Below are 15,050 nucleotides of genomic sequence, written 5' to 3' on the forward strand. Positions count from 1 at the left end.
AAGGGGCCGGCCCGGCCGCCAGAGGAACCCGAGAGGCAGCCCTGAGACGTGGAAGCGCCACAGCCATGGCTACCCCGAAAGCCTCCGTGGCGGCTGGCGGCTCCTCCTCGGCTGGCGGCGGCACGAACTTGCTCTTCTCCTCGTCGGCCACCGAGTTCAATTTCACGGTTCCCTTCATCCCCGTCAGCCAAGCCCCTCCGCCTCCTCCAGCTGCTGCTGCCGCCTCTGCAGGCGCCTCGGGGCCTGGTCTCCTGCCCGCAGGTAACTCGGCCGGGGGGTGGGGGCTTGGACATCTTCGTAGGTTTCTTCCCACCCCACCCCCCTCCACACATCAGGGTTGCTTTTCTGTGGGTTGCCCGCGCCCGAGGGACTCGTGGGCAGGTGAAAACGCGCGCCCGTTTGTTTGCAGGTGGTGGATGTGTAGCCCATCTCGCGGGGGACTCGCAAACTGGGCAGATAGGCACGGGAAGCTTGTTTGTGTGAAAGTGCTTCCTTTGGAGGGACATGGGAGGGACGTGGCTTGCATGCCTCCGAAAGGAAGCCAGTGATCGAGAAGGTGTCGTGGCTTAATTCGTGCCAGACGTCGGACCCGCTAGTGGCGTATATGAGCCGGAAGCCTCACCGGCCAAGAGCCGGCTGCAGGTCTTCTACCAGTTGCTCTTGATGTGAATGGTCGCCTCTCAGCCTTTCCATAGAGATGTCACACAGGCTCTGGTACTGTTATCCCCTTCCCTATAAGCAGTGCTTTACACCTGCTGAGATGAGATCAAGTCCATGCTAAAAGAGCATTAAAGAGAATATAATTACTTGTGCTGAATTTTGGGGAAAGTTTGTCACTGGGTGTTTTCAAACTCCTCCAGAGAGTTGCAGTTCTTTGTGAAAACAATAACAAGCTCTGTGCTTCGTTAATCCCTCAGGGTGGATTCTTGATTATCTTGTCAGTGTGGGAGCCCTAGCATCCACTTTCATTTTGCCTGTTCCATTGGATTACAGGTAGATTTTATGCTGTGTCTGCCTTCCATTTTGGAACCGTTCTAAAATCCAGCAGCTCATGCTACACAGCCAGTCCTCACTACTTTTTGTTTGCGCTTAAGAGTTTTTTAGAATAGGGTTTGTTTATTTGTATATCCTGTTCTTTTCATCTTGTGCTTATTGAAGATGATGTGACTACCTTTGATGATAAATCATTTGCTGGTGTGAATTAGACTAAAATTGTGGATTGTGATCCCCCCAACCTCTTAGGAAAAGCAAAATGCTTCATTTTAGACATTGCTACAGTGGCACCTTAGTTTAAGAACAGCTTAGTTTATGAACAACTCGGATTAAGAACGCTGCAAACCTGGAAGTAGGTGTTTTGGTTTGTGAACTTTGCCTTGGAATAAGAACATGTTCTGCTTCCTGTTGAGTGTGTTCCGTTTGTAAATTGAGTCCCCCGCCGCTATGGGAAAGCATGCCTTGGTTTAAGAATGCTTTGGTTTAAGAACAGACTTCTGGAACGGATTAAGTTCATAAACCAAGGAACCACCGTATAGACATTGATATGTGTATTTCAGAGGCCTTTGGAAGCTTGGATTTCCTTTTGGGTAGTGTGAGAGATTGCAAATGAAGGTTATGTTATAGCTAATTACATTTGGGAATAATTGCATTTTATGCTTAGGAATAGCTAGCAATGTCATTTGAAAATTCTAGGTTTATTTAATAGGAAGTAGTTCAAAAAATAGTATTTGCTGTAAATGTGTTTATGTCTAAATGTGACAGTAGTGTAAAAGGCAGAATAGCAAGACATATTAAAGAACGGAAATAAAATAACAACACTGCAATGTTTGACATCCTGCTTTGAAGTCTCTCATTATTTGTTACTATTTGAAGTAATTTTCAAAAGAAAAGTATACAATTCATCCAGAGGGAAGCATGAAAGCACAGTTCTAAAGAACTGAGTTAAATGTCTGGGCAATTAAAATTCATCTGCAGGTACAGCCAAGATATATATAGGGGTGCACATTGACAGTGTGTATTCCTGCATGTATCCCAAATTGGCATGCTCTCTGAATCACACCACACTGTTAACAAACACCTGTGAGAAATGTTAAAAGCACAATGCACTATTTGTAAAAAATGTATATATTACCATTCAGCAAACATGTATCTAAATAAAGTGTATTCACAGTGCTTCCAAAAAATGTTAAGACTCACGATTTGTAAATACTGTATCAGAATGGAAAAAGTCCAGGGGCTGGAGTGTCACCACGGAGAATATATCTCTTAGTGTGGTATGCAAAGCAGTTGAAAGCGTGTCTCAGAAAGTTCTTTTAAGTAATGATGTATGCATAAGCCTAACACATTAAAAGCGCTAGCGAGTTAGTTGGCCAAGCGATTTTGTCAATTTAGTAGGTGATTCAAAACTGCTTATGGAACTGAAACCAGAAAACCTTCATACAAGGAAAAGTCTCAGTTCTCCAAGATAGTGTGCTGCAGTGAACAAGAAAGGAACGGGACTGTATAAACTTTCCTATTTAGGGGGAAATGTTTAAAACGGGCAGTACTACCAATAGTTTCTCCACATAAGCTTCCCTTTCTTTCAATAATCCTTGTATCCTTTGTTGTAGACGATACCACTGATGTTGGTGAAGAAGACAGCTTCCTGGGGCAGACTTCTGCACATCCTAATCCCCCACCAACTTTCAGTTATTTCTCCCAAGTTCCTAGCAGCAGTGATCCCTTTGGAAGCATTGGGCAGCCATCCTTAGGCGCAACATCCCCACCCCAAGCTGGAACATCTGTTTTCTCTAAGACTTCAGTTTCTCTCCCACTTCTGCCTGGATCACAAGATGGGCCAAATGCTTTCTCAGCTCCTCTTTCCAAATCACAGCCTTTTAATACGCCACCTGCTTCAGGAATTGGTTCATACACTGGTCCTCCACCAACTGGCTTCTCAACTCCTCCTCCTGCCATATCGCAGCAAGGCTACAACCCATATCGCCATACTACTTTAAGCAGTAGAGCTAATCCTTACATCACTCCACCACAACTTCAACAGACACAAACACCCACCCAGAGTGTTCAGCCTCCAGTCTCTGTACCACCTATGCACATGTATGCTACTCCAGGGACACTGCCACCGGTATGGAAAGTGATTTTTAGCTTTTGGAATTGGTATAAAACTTTTAAGGGTCCTCTCGTGACCTAGCTTGCCCTGCCCTGCATCTTCCAGCACCTCCATTAGTTCAAAGTAGTAATTACTAAATTCATGGGGAGGGAAAGAGAATCGGAAAATATTGATCAGTTGATAGAGAAAATAAGAAACAGCAGTATTTTACAGCATTAATTTAGTATGATGAACAGTGAGAGTTATGCTACAAAAGCTGCCTTTTGGAACGCTCTAGAGTCTAGACATTCCCTGAAACTTTACAGAACACTGCCAGATCACAGGGCAAAGAGAAAATAGGAAAATAAGATTGTTCTTGATTATATGGAATATTCTTAATTTTTGTTAATAAAATCACGTCTAGACTGCTTTTCATTGAAAAAGTAGAAATAAAGTAATATATCTGTATAACAGCACCACTGTAATACCAGAATAATTATGAACTGGCATCAGCCATCAGGGAAGACAGTATTGACAATATTTAACCAAATCAAATGAGAGACATTAGAAAATATTTGGCCCAAATACAAACATGCCTACACATACAGACACAAATTAGGTTTTGCATTCAACTTGATAACTTTGAAACCTGCACTGAATTGGATGCTGATAGAGGGCTTTGGAGAAGGTACCAGGAACCCCTCACTCTGAATCAAGCTTGTATTTAATGACATAGTAATCAAATGTATGGAATGAAGAATCTCAGGATCATTTTGTTGGATCTGACCAATTCTAGAATTGTATAAATGTATGATAATAATGTACATGATCAATGTAATCTGGAGGGCGGTGGATTTTGTGTTTATACAAATTAAGAATTTTATATATTTAAACTGGTTTCATTTTCAGTTTTCTTCACCTCAGTCAGCTGTGGCTCCCATGTCAGCAGGCCCTTTGGTGAAAGCACCTCCCATCTTACTACATAACCAATATGAGCCAGTTCAGCCCCATTGGTTTTACTGCAAGGAGGTGGAAAACAAGGAGCTATGGATGCCATTCAGTGTCCTAGATTCTACAACACTAGAGGAAGTTTATAACTCTGGTAAGGCCTCTGCACTTTTCATTTATGTGATGGCTTTTTGGCTTTGAAAATAAAGAGGAATAACAAATTGCTGATGATTTACAATGAGAAGGCAGAAATACTAACCCGTCCCAATCTAGTACCCTCCAGACATTTTGGTCTGCAACTCCAATCAGCTGCAGACAGCATTACCAGTGTTCAGTCCAAAACATCTGGAAGGCACCAGGCCAAAGAAGACTGCTGTATACATTTGCATATATTTACATATTCTTATGCAGGTGTTTCTTAAATGGGAACGTGATATATGGTCAGTTCCACATTCAGATTTCAGATTGACTCTTGTGTATAAATCCCATGTCCTGATTTTGTTTTCATAGGCAGCTCTTTGTTTTATTCATCTTGGCAACTTCTATGTGAGCAATTAGAGAGGCATAGTTTGCTGGCCAGGAGACTATAAATAGGAAAGTTGACTAACCTTATTTTGAGCATTGAGCACTGATTTGTCATTAAATGCAGATAAATTTCAAAGTTTGTCCTGGCTGTATAAATTAGATTCAACAGAAATTAATGGAACAAATAAAGAACTATACATGAATGACTATCATTGGGTGGGGAGGGTGTGATGAAATAGGTGGTGGTTATTCAGGAGAGTATATTTTAATTAGAATACAATTCTATTTAAAATAAACAATGAACATTGATCTGCTCCAGTTATCTAATAGGTCGAATTTGGATGCCATTCTTCAGAGTACTGGTATCCAATTTACAGAATTGTAGATTTGGAAGATACCCCAACTAGGGTAATCTAGTCCAAACCCCTGGGATGCAAGAATCACAACTAAATAATCCCTGACAGATTGCCATACAATCTCCTTTTTAAAAAAACCTCCAATGAAGCAGAGTCCCCCACCTCCTGACGGAGTCCATTTCATTGTCGTACAGCTCTTAACTGTCATAAAGTTATTCCTAATGTTGAATCAGAATCTCATTTCTTGTAATTGCAATCCATTGGTTTGGGTCTTCTCTCTGGGAGTAGCAGAAAACAAGCTTGCTCCATCTTCCAGGCGGCAGCCCTTCAGATATTTGAAGATGACAATCATATCACAGAATTATTGCCTTATGTCATAGACTGCCTACATTCGGATCCACACCAGTGAACATAGTGGAGCAACTGGGGAAAGAGACATGCAATGGCAAGTCTAGAAATATTTCAAAGGTGCCAAGTTTCCCAGTAACACATTTGGTTTGACCTCTCAGTTTCATTGTTCTAATATAAAATTTGAAGAGAAGGAAAAGTGAATATTTCCTTCTTGTTTCTAAATAAGCATCAGTTTGTCAGTTGAAGGATTCCAAGGTAATAAAACATTTTTAATGCTTCTAGTGCAACCTGATCCAGAGAATGTTGTCCTGAGTACTGACGGAGGACGTTATGATGTTTATCTCTATGACCGAGTGAGGAAAGCTGTATATTGGGAAGAAGAGCCATCTGAAGTGAGAAGATGTACTTGGTTTTATAAGGGAGATAAAGATAGCAGGTTTATTCCTTACACTGAGGATTTCAGCGAAAAGCTAGAGGTGAGTGTTCTTAAACTGGCTGAATAATGTGTGTGTGATGGCTTACTGAAAATTGGAATTTGAAAGGGGTCAGATTTTATGGGAAGATACAAAATACTGACTGTGGAGTGTTGATAAAATCCCAGTCTGTACTATTGCTATTGTTACTGCTGGTGGTGTTGTACAATGACCAACATTATTATTATTATTATTATTATTATTATTATTATTATTAATAATGATGCATCTGAAATACTCACTGTTGTAAGATCAGTGAAGTGTGCTTCATCCACACAGTCCTGGTTATTCACTGATATTTCTAATAAACATAAAGGAGGTTAGGATGTTCTGCACTACCACTATTTGTCTTTAAATGGGGTTAATTGAACTTTATGTTGATGTTCAACCTACTCTGAGATTCAGCCTCAGAGTAACAGAATATCTGAGGCTTGGGGGGAAACATACGGTATATATCCTACTCTGTATTTTAAAATGCACGCCAACTTGGGAATTTGGGTTAGCAGGCAGGCTAGAAAAACACTGAATAAGTACATGGAAACAGTAATGTACACAGTGACATTCAGCATTGTTTGTATAGATTTCTGCTCATGTGTCATGACCCCTCCCCTCTGTGACCCCACCCCCAAATCTGTACTGGCAGCAAGCTGGGGGGATCCTCCAGAGGAGGTTTCAGGGACATGAGGAACTACAGACCGGATCAGAGGATGGAGAAGTTCTGTTGTGCAAGCTAAATTCAAAATATTGGAGTTTTGATACTACAGAACTGTCAATAAATGAATGTGGTATAAGCTGTTTATGGCACTGTCCTTTGACATGACATCTTGATGCTTAGTTTCTTTATGATTTTACAAAACTGTTCTTTTTTCCAGGCAGAGTATAAGAAAGCTGTGACCACAAATCAGTGGCATCGGCGACTGGAATTTCCAGGTGGAGAGACTATTGTTATGCATAATCCTAAGGTAATAAGAATTTTTGTTGCACAATAGCATTGCATGTGTGGTTAGAGCAGTATGTAAAACTCAGCATAACTTGAGCTTCTGTTCACGGAAGGTGCCTGCCTCCACTTCCAATTTCTCACAGTCTCTTCCTCAGTGCCAGAACTGATCCCACTGCAGGATCTCCTGACCCTTAGGAGCTAGAGATGCAGAAGAGTCATTCTTCACCCACCCTGTTCCTTGAATGCATCTCTGGTTGCAACCCCAAGTATTTAAATGTAGTGTGTTGTCCACTGATTTTTTTCCAGGTTATAGTTCAGTTCCAGCCTTCTGCAATACCAGATGAATGGGGTACCATACAAGATGGGCAGACTAGGCCAAGAGTGGTAAAACGTGGAATTGATGAGGATCATGAGGAAATTCCAGATGGTGAGTGGTTTAGGACAGAGGGCTCTCATATTAGCTTATTCCCCCCCCCCTTAATAAATAATGGGGTAGAATGCAGGCCATACGTTTTCCATGCCCTACATGTAGCAGAGTTTGTTGGACTTTTCTGATTTGGTTGGCTTTGCCAGCAAGGGGCCTAATGAGGTAGTTCCATGGAGATAAATTCAGGTTTATTTGGGGGAGGAGAACCCTCCCATCTATTCCTTACTTTATTAATATTACAAGTTTTAAATTGCTTCCTCATCCCAAACAGCACTCCAAGCGGTGAACAACAATATCAAAATAAAATAAAATAAAATATGGAAATAGACAAATGTACCTTTAGAGATATGATCTGATGGTAATAAATATTTATATAAAAATCTGTCACTTTCCCAAACTTGTTCCTTTTTTAATTTAGCTGTGAGTCCCTGCTACCAGCCTGTTTGTGTCTGTTGTGTGGGGGTGAGGAGGGAACATGGGGATCTTCCTCCTCTATGCAGTTAACAGTGTAGTTCGCTGGCAAGCTGTGCTGTAGCCCAGGTCCTGCTCTGGAAGCCAATTGGCCATGCTGGTTGGTTTCTTGTGGCAAGGCCTCAGACTCGATTGGAGAGGGAACCTTTCCGCAGAGCATTTAATACATGGTTAGGAAGCCTGAGGCTCTTCAGATGTTGCTTAAGTCCAAGTCCCTTCAAACCCATTTGGCATGGTCAGAAATGGTGGGCGTTATATTCCAGAAACACCAAGAAGGCTAGAGATTCCCCATTGCTATTTGTTGAAAGCTGTTGCTATTTCTTTTTACTTTTATAGGTGAGGTGTCTCAAATCGATCATCTAGTATTCATGGTCCATGGCATTGGCCCTGTCTGTGATCTGCGATTCAGAAGTATCGTTGAATGCGGTGTGTGTTTAGACCGTGTGTATGCAGGAGTTTCTTTTGCGGATATCTTATTGTGTCCTAATTTACTCTTGTCACCATTTATATATTATTGATAAGTTACGCTATTGTTGATTAATGCAAGAGTGGGGAACATCAACCATGGGGGTTGAATACAGGCCTCCAGTTTTTTCTGTCTGGCCCTAGGGGTACCCAACCCCATTCCCACCTTCTCCCCGGCCTGCTCCTCAGCAGCTGTGTTCCACACCATTCTGCAGTGTGTCCTTGAACTGATAATACCTATCACTTGCTTGGATATGGAGATGTTAGGATTAGAGTTCCCCAAGTCCTGGGGGACCTCTGGCTCAGTGGTTAATTAGCAGAGTCGCAGACCTCTTGCCATAGTGTGCACTCCAATAAAAACACTGGACGCAAAAGAGTAATTACCGGTAGTAATAATTTACTAAAAATAATTTACTAATGCATGAATCTTGTGGTTCTTTGTCAAAGCCTTGACAAAGTGCATCTTGAGCAAAAAAAAAAAGCAGTTCAGCATATAAAATCCAACACTATACAAGAATACACTGAGAGTGAGAAAGAAAGAATCCAGGCAGAGAGATAGAGAATCGAAAGTAAAATGAAACTGCTCACTGGGTAGCTGATATTTGTTCCCAGTGACCTTGAAGTGAGATGTAGTCAAAACAATATCCAGCTTGCTTCTTAGCAGAAATGAAAAGTGCCAACCAGCTAGAATTCCGTCCAGAATGTTCCAGCTTCAGCATCTGCACATACAAAGAATATGCTAGAAAAAACTTCTGTTTACTTCGATAAACTGGAAATAGTTTCTGTACCTGAGAAACGCCATTAACCCTGACAGGAAATATGTGTGTGTAGAAACTTTTATGTGGCAGGAATGTAGCCTACTGTTCAAAAGCAAGTGTTGCATTCACTTTCCTACACACCTTGTGACAGTCACCCCCCCCCTTTTTGCCCCTCACCTTGCCCACCTTTGGCATGTGGCCCCCTAGAATGGGGGATATCTAGAAGGGAATGTGTCTTGTTATTCTGAAAAAGATTCCCCACCTTTGCCATAGGAGCATATAATCATGGGTCCATAGGCTTTTATGGCACACCACTTATTAGATATCATGTGTCAAGGGTGCTTCCCAGCCGCAGAATGCACATGGCAGGTAGTTAAGTATTTATCGTCAAAGGTAACACTCCAATGGATGTTGCATGTTGCATCCGTTCAATCACTCCAATGGATGTTGCATCAAAATATCGTTTTAAAACTGAATTAAAAATATATTAGGATGGAAGGGGAAATGAAAGGATGTACTGCTGTTTTCTTTCTGAAGGGAAGGGAATGTTTACTACATAGGTAGATTAGCCAGTGATAAGTGAGGGGAAAACAGCATTATTTAGTTTTGTTGATGTAATTATTTTGTAAATAGAAGGCATGACAACCCCTTCAGTCAGAAGGAAAGAATACAAGGATAGTTGGGGTGAATTGCTCCTGCAGCCTTTTCCCAGAGTGGCTTTCTAATGTTTAAATGGGTATCACTTCAAAGTCATATGAGATTTTAAAAGCAAAATCAGATTGAAACAATGTGAAACTTTAGCTCTCTCTAATTAATGACTTAGTTTTTGTTTTGTATTGTAGTGATTGTTTTGCAAATCTTCACTTCTTCATACTGTTTATGAATTGGAAAGTTTTTAATTAGATTAGCAAGACTTCAGAAGTGTAAAGAACTGTTGGAAAATATATTTGAACACACGTAATGGGTATCAGTTTGTGGAGTTAACATTAACCTCTTCTTTTCTTCCATTTTTAAAGTTGATGATTTTCGGACAGTGTCTCTGAAATTGTTGCAGTCGCATTTTAGAAAGTCAGTAGAGGAGCTTAAAGTGAGCAGGGTCGAGTTCCTGCCAGTTCACTGGCATAGTACTCTGCATGGAGATGCAACCGGGGTGGATAGGTAGGTCTAAAATACTGAAGTACCAAAACACAGTTATTCTCCAAACTTCTAATATGTTTCAGCAGGGCTAGCTTGTTATTTGATCATTGATCACTGTCCCAGAGATGAGCTGCTGAGACAATAATGTGATAGAATGTTCTAACTGAAAACTGCTCAAATGTGTATTGCAGGTTGAGAATGAATAGTCCTATATCCCTCACTATATTTGTCTCATTAAAATAAAAGAGAACATTGAATCTGGTTTAGCGGATGCTATTAAAAGTGATCATAAAGTAATTGTGTTAAGAGTTATGTGGCTTATCATAATGGAAACAAGCCAAAGGACTTGCACTCTTTTTTGGTGCAGCTACAATAAGATGAGAAGCATTTGATTCTGCTATTGATTAGTCACAGTTTAGTGTTACATCCAACCACAACAAATTGTTCTTAATCTTTTAAAGAAACTGTTCTTAATCTAGCTATATATTCATTCATTTTGCAGTATATGAATATTGTTAAATAAAAATATATGAAAGATTTGATGCATCAGATTACATAGACAGAAATAGCTGATATTTCACTACAAAGAATCTTAGAAGCATTCCTGCCAAAATATGTAAATTAGCATTTCCTTGAATCTTACTATACTAGTACATATTTTGTTTAAAAAAACAATTTTTTCAACAAAATAACCATATGTTAGTCAAAATGCCACATTTTTCCGTGTATTGGATGAGGTTTTTTGACACAAAAATAATGTCAAAAAACTGGGGTCGTCCAATAAACGGATAGTGGCATGGGGGGGGGGGGAGATGCCGCTGCACGCAGGGAGTGATCTGGGGGCGCTGACTAGTGGTGCACAACTTCTGATGCCACAGTGAGCGGGGAGCGATCTGGGGGTGCTGGCTGTTGGCGCGCAGCTTCCCCCGATGCCACTGCACGCGGGAAGCAGTCCCTAGATCGTTTTCCGCATACAGCAGTATTGGGGGAAGTTGCCCTCTGGCCAACCAGCAACTTCCCTCCGTGCTGCTGCACGAGGGAAACACTCCCTACCTGCACGCAGGAAATGATCTAGGGAGTGTTTCCTGCCCACAGCTGCGTGGGGGGAGGGGCTCAACAACTTTGGGCCATCTCCCCTCATTTTCTTAAAATTGAGTCCCCCCAAATAGGTGGGGTGTCTTATACATGGGGGTGTCTAATAGAGTGAAAAGTATGGTACTATATAGTGCAGACTCTATATAAATGGTAGGGCTTGTATCCAGCAGTGTTGCTCAGCTGACTGTAAGGCTTATGTTAGTGGAACAGGGAGGGAAGCGCTGCACCCCAAATCTGCTCTGGAAGTTGGAAGGCCTTGACTGTAACTAATAGCTATTGGGATCATCCTGTTTTTAGCTAAGCTCTTTGGTCATGTAATGAAAATGACTTGGCTATTAATCTATTGATTTTTTTGTTCCCAGGAATATTAAAAAAATAACTTTGCCGACCATTGGACGTCTTCGTCATTTCACCAACGAGACTCTACTTGACATACTGTTTTACAATAGCCCCACCTACTGTCAAACGATTGTGGATAAAGTAGGACTGGAAATGAACCGTCTCTATGCACTTTTCATGAGTAGAAACCCTGACTTTAAAGGAGGAATCTCTGTTGCTGGTCATAGTTTGGGTAAGGCTACAACTTAAAAATGATAAGCTCTTTCAACAAAAAACTATTTTTAAAAATTCCACAGTTCTTGAGAGATGTCCAATGTTTGGTTTTGTGATGGCTTGGACACACCCTTGCTGTAATCTGGTTTACATGCAGGAAACACCTCTAGGTCGTCTGAAACTATAAATATGTTTGAGAGAACAGACCAAGAGTTCAGCATACGTCTTTCTATTTAAGTTTGGACAAGATTAATGCTCTCCTGCAACATCTTGTTTTGCTTCTCCAGGTGCGTTAATATTATTTGATATCCTGTCCAACCAGAAAGATTGGACTTCCACAGTTAATTCTGTGGCTCCTGTCGCTACCAATGGTATTGGGAAGGATGCGGCTGAATATGATCAGCAGGTATTTGTGCTAAAAAGCAATTTTCCTTAAAACTTGTGTGGCAGTAGTGGCTCTTTTAACTGTTTAAACCATCTTTAAAACACTGGAAATATGCAGCCTAATCAATCTGCTCTGTCTACATACTTTATGGGCTGCCTTTTGCATGTGGCAGCTTCATGCAAATAAAGATCCCTGGAAGATCAGGGGTATCTGCTGCAGAAGGTTGGGTAGGGTATCTGCAGAAGCTGTCAAGAATGATGCATAACGGGGCAGGCCTCTTATTCACTGCAATAATAACCTGAATAAGGCTATTGCTTAGTTACATTTCCCTGGATATACCTTTGATTTCCACATACTGTTAGGAATTGTTTTTTTTTTATCGCAATATATTTTTCTTTCTTTCAAGATGACAGCAGAGTCTAATTCTGCTGGTTCTATACATTCCAACGATGAGCAAGATGTGGAGGATGATATTCCAACCTTGCAAAGAACCCTGGAAATGCTTAGCTTGTCTGAGTACATCAGCACGTTTGAAAAGGAGAAGATTGACACAGAATCTCTGGTATTTACATTAGCACGGGAATGTAGCAAGTTAAAATGGACTGTCGACTAATTTTACAAAAGGTGGAAATGTGTAATCCAGGGGTGGGCAACCTTAACTTTGTTCATGTGGTCCTTTGCCTAATTTCATGCGAGTGGTAAGGATGTAGTGGCAGAAAGAGGGGAAAAAGGGAGCACCCCACTTTTGGCTCTCCCTGGCCACCACCAGCATGTGGGCACCAATATATTATTCCTGAGGAGATGCAGCCCTTGGCAGAAGAAAGGTTCCCCATCCCGATATAATGGTTTTAGCATAACACACCCATCCCAGATACGTAAAAATAAAAATACCTTGTGTCAGGAGACGGGGTTCTGGACATACCCACACCTATAAATGCATTGCAAGAAAGAGTGGAGGGATTTGCAGAGCATCACGAGCCAGCCCGAGTGTACCCAAAAGCAACACTTTCCACACAGTCTGTGTCTGTCACTACTGACAGTATTCACATATGGCGGCAATAATAATACTGTAATCATAAATTAATATGCCACCCTTCATCTGAAGACGACAGGGCCGTTTGCAACATAAACCTGTACCTTAGAAAAAATTACCAGCACCCAGTCTAAACTATAGGTCTGTAGCTGTTTTTATTTTTATATAATAACTTCCATGTGTATAACACTTCCAGGGATCATTTCTATAGTTTGTAACTATAGAGGAATGTGAGATTAGAAGCCTGCCGTACTTAACAGTCTGGAATTAAGATCAAGGGAGGGAAATGGAAGCATATCTAAATGAATGAACTATATGCTGTTTTTTAAGTTACATATATTTAGGCTTAGTTAAATGAGTGTATTTGGACATGTATTGCACTCGAAACAAAATAAAAAAATTCCTTCCAGCAGCACCTTAGAGACCAACTAAGTTTGTCATTGGTATGAGCTTTTGTGTGCATGCACACTTCTTCAGATACACTGAAACAGAAGTCACCAGATGCTTATATATAGTGAGAGAGTGGGGAGGGGTATTACTCCCTCCTTGTGGTGGTAGTGGGTGATTGACTGACTGATAGCTGTTGATGACTGTTAATGACTGCAATTGGTCTTACAGGAAAAAGCAAGGGGAGAGATGGCTGAAGATTGTATTGCAGTATTTACTTTGCCTGAAATAGTTAGAATTTGTGGTTCCAGAATTTTCTTTGTTGGATATCTCTCTGTTACTAAAATATGCAAATATAAACTGTGTTCTTAAAAAGAGAATAAGTAAACCTTAATACATATATTTTTTACAAAACAGCTGATGTGTACGATTGATGATCTGAAGGAAATGGGAATACCTCTTGGGCCGCGAAAGAAGATAGCAAACTTTGTAAAAGACAGAGCGGCCAAACAGGTAGGGAATGATAGCTTTGCAAGCCAGAACTACTGTATGGCAGTAATTTGTTGAATTTTGTTGTTGTCCAATACTCCAATTGGTAAACTATAAACACAGCCTTGTGAGACAAAAGGATAGCAGAGTAAATCGATCTGCCTACGAACAACTTTGGCTGTGTTGCATACTTGCCCAGCATGCTTCCATCACGAAAGTCAAACCTCGTTTCTAAACGTCCCGGAATTTTTCCTTCCCAGTTTAGATAACAGCCTAATTGCAGCAAACGTCTTATCCAGCTTTCAGTGCCCTTGCGTGCCTGAGAAAATAACTCACTTTCACTCCCTTGTTCATTAAAACAGAGATTTATTGCTTAAAGCAACTCCAGCCAGGAGAAGACAGGTCCATCTTGGCTGGAACTGCGACACACACAGACAGAATTAAAACATACAATCTCATATATGACAGAAAGTTTACAACAGTACACATATAGTTCCTGTTCCTGTTTACATGACACGTCACAGGTACTTCCTGTTTATATGAGAACAGGCCCCGTGATACAGGACGACTGCTGAGCTATTAACCCTCTCAGCTCACATATTTCAATGTAACAGAGCTGCTCAAAGAATTACAAAATAGGCATGGTGAGAGTTGGATGAGAATGGGTTGGTCAAAGTAAACAAGAAATTGGTCAGAATAATACAGACAGGCACTTGTACTTCCCAGAAAGCTTAATACATGTACACAAGGCAAAAGGAAATAGCGGTTGAAAGAGAAGAGTAACAAGAGTTGCAAAGTTTTGTTTTTACAAAACTATTAGAAAAGAATACAATGTAAGCTTGATACTGTAGCATCTCCAAAATACTCCACAATCGATACCTGATTCACACATTAAATACTTCCATTGAGAAGTACACATATTTAGTTAAAATTGACTACAATTTAAATGCTCTATTTTTCCGTGTATAAGACCAATTTCCCCCCAAATTTTTTAAGTTTAAAATTGGGAGTCGTCTTATACATGGAATGTTGCAATTATTTATTTCTTAAATTTGGGCTAAAAAAATAGGGGTCGTCTTATACATGGAAAAATATGGTACTATGAATTTTAGTACTGGTTGCATCCAGCTGAATAACTACCATGTATTGTACTGTATTGACCCGAATATAAGC

At 40.7% G+C, this 15,050-nt stretch overlaps 1 protein-coding gene across 1 annotated transcript in view; it reads left to right on the forward strand.

Moving 5' to 3' along the window:
* Positions 1–2: 2 nt before the first annotated feature.
* SEC23IP (SEC23 interacting protein) overlaps positions 3–15,050 on the forward strand; it is a 28,128-nt gene continuing 13,080 nt past the window's right edge. Inside the window, exons 1-12 of the mRNA XM_060274785.1 lie at positions 3–261; positions 2,607–3,121; positions 3,995–4,187; positions 5,548–5,741; positions 6,611–6,700; positions 6,985–7,105; positions 7,913–8,002; positions 9,816–9,957; positions 11,394–11,602; positions 11,871–11,989; positions 12,375–12,530; positions 13,806–13,901. Of these exons, the coding sequence (XP_060130768.1) occupies positions 66–261; positions 2,607–3,121; positions 3,995–4,187; positions 5,548–5,741; positions 6,611–6,700; positions 6,985–7,105; positions 7,913–8,002; positions 9,816–9,957; positions 11,394–11,602; positions 11,871–11,989; positions 12,375–12,530; positions 13,806–13,901 (2,121 nt within the window). The 5' untranslated portion in view covers positions 3–65. The remainder of the gene's footprint in view (positions 262–2,606; positions 3,122–3,994; positions 4,188–5,547; positions 5,742–6,610; positions 6,701–6,984; positions 7,106–7,912; positions 8,003–9,815; positions 9,958–11,393; positions 11,603–11,870; positions 11,990–12,374; positions 12,531–13,805; positions 13,902–15,050) is intronic.

This window comes from Zootoca vivipara, chromosome 5 (assembly GCF_963506605.1).
Source record: "Zootoca vivipara chromosome 5, rZooViv1.1, whole genome shotgun sequence".
In the NCBI taxonomy this organism is placed as follows: Eukaryota; Metazoa; Chordata; class Lepidosauria; order Squamata; family Lacertidae; genus Zootoca; species Zootoca vivipara.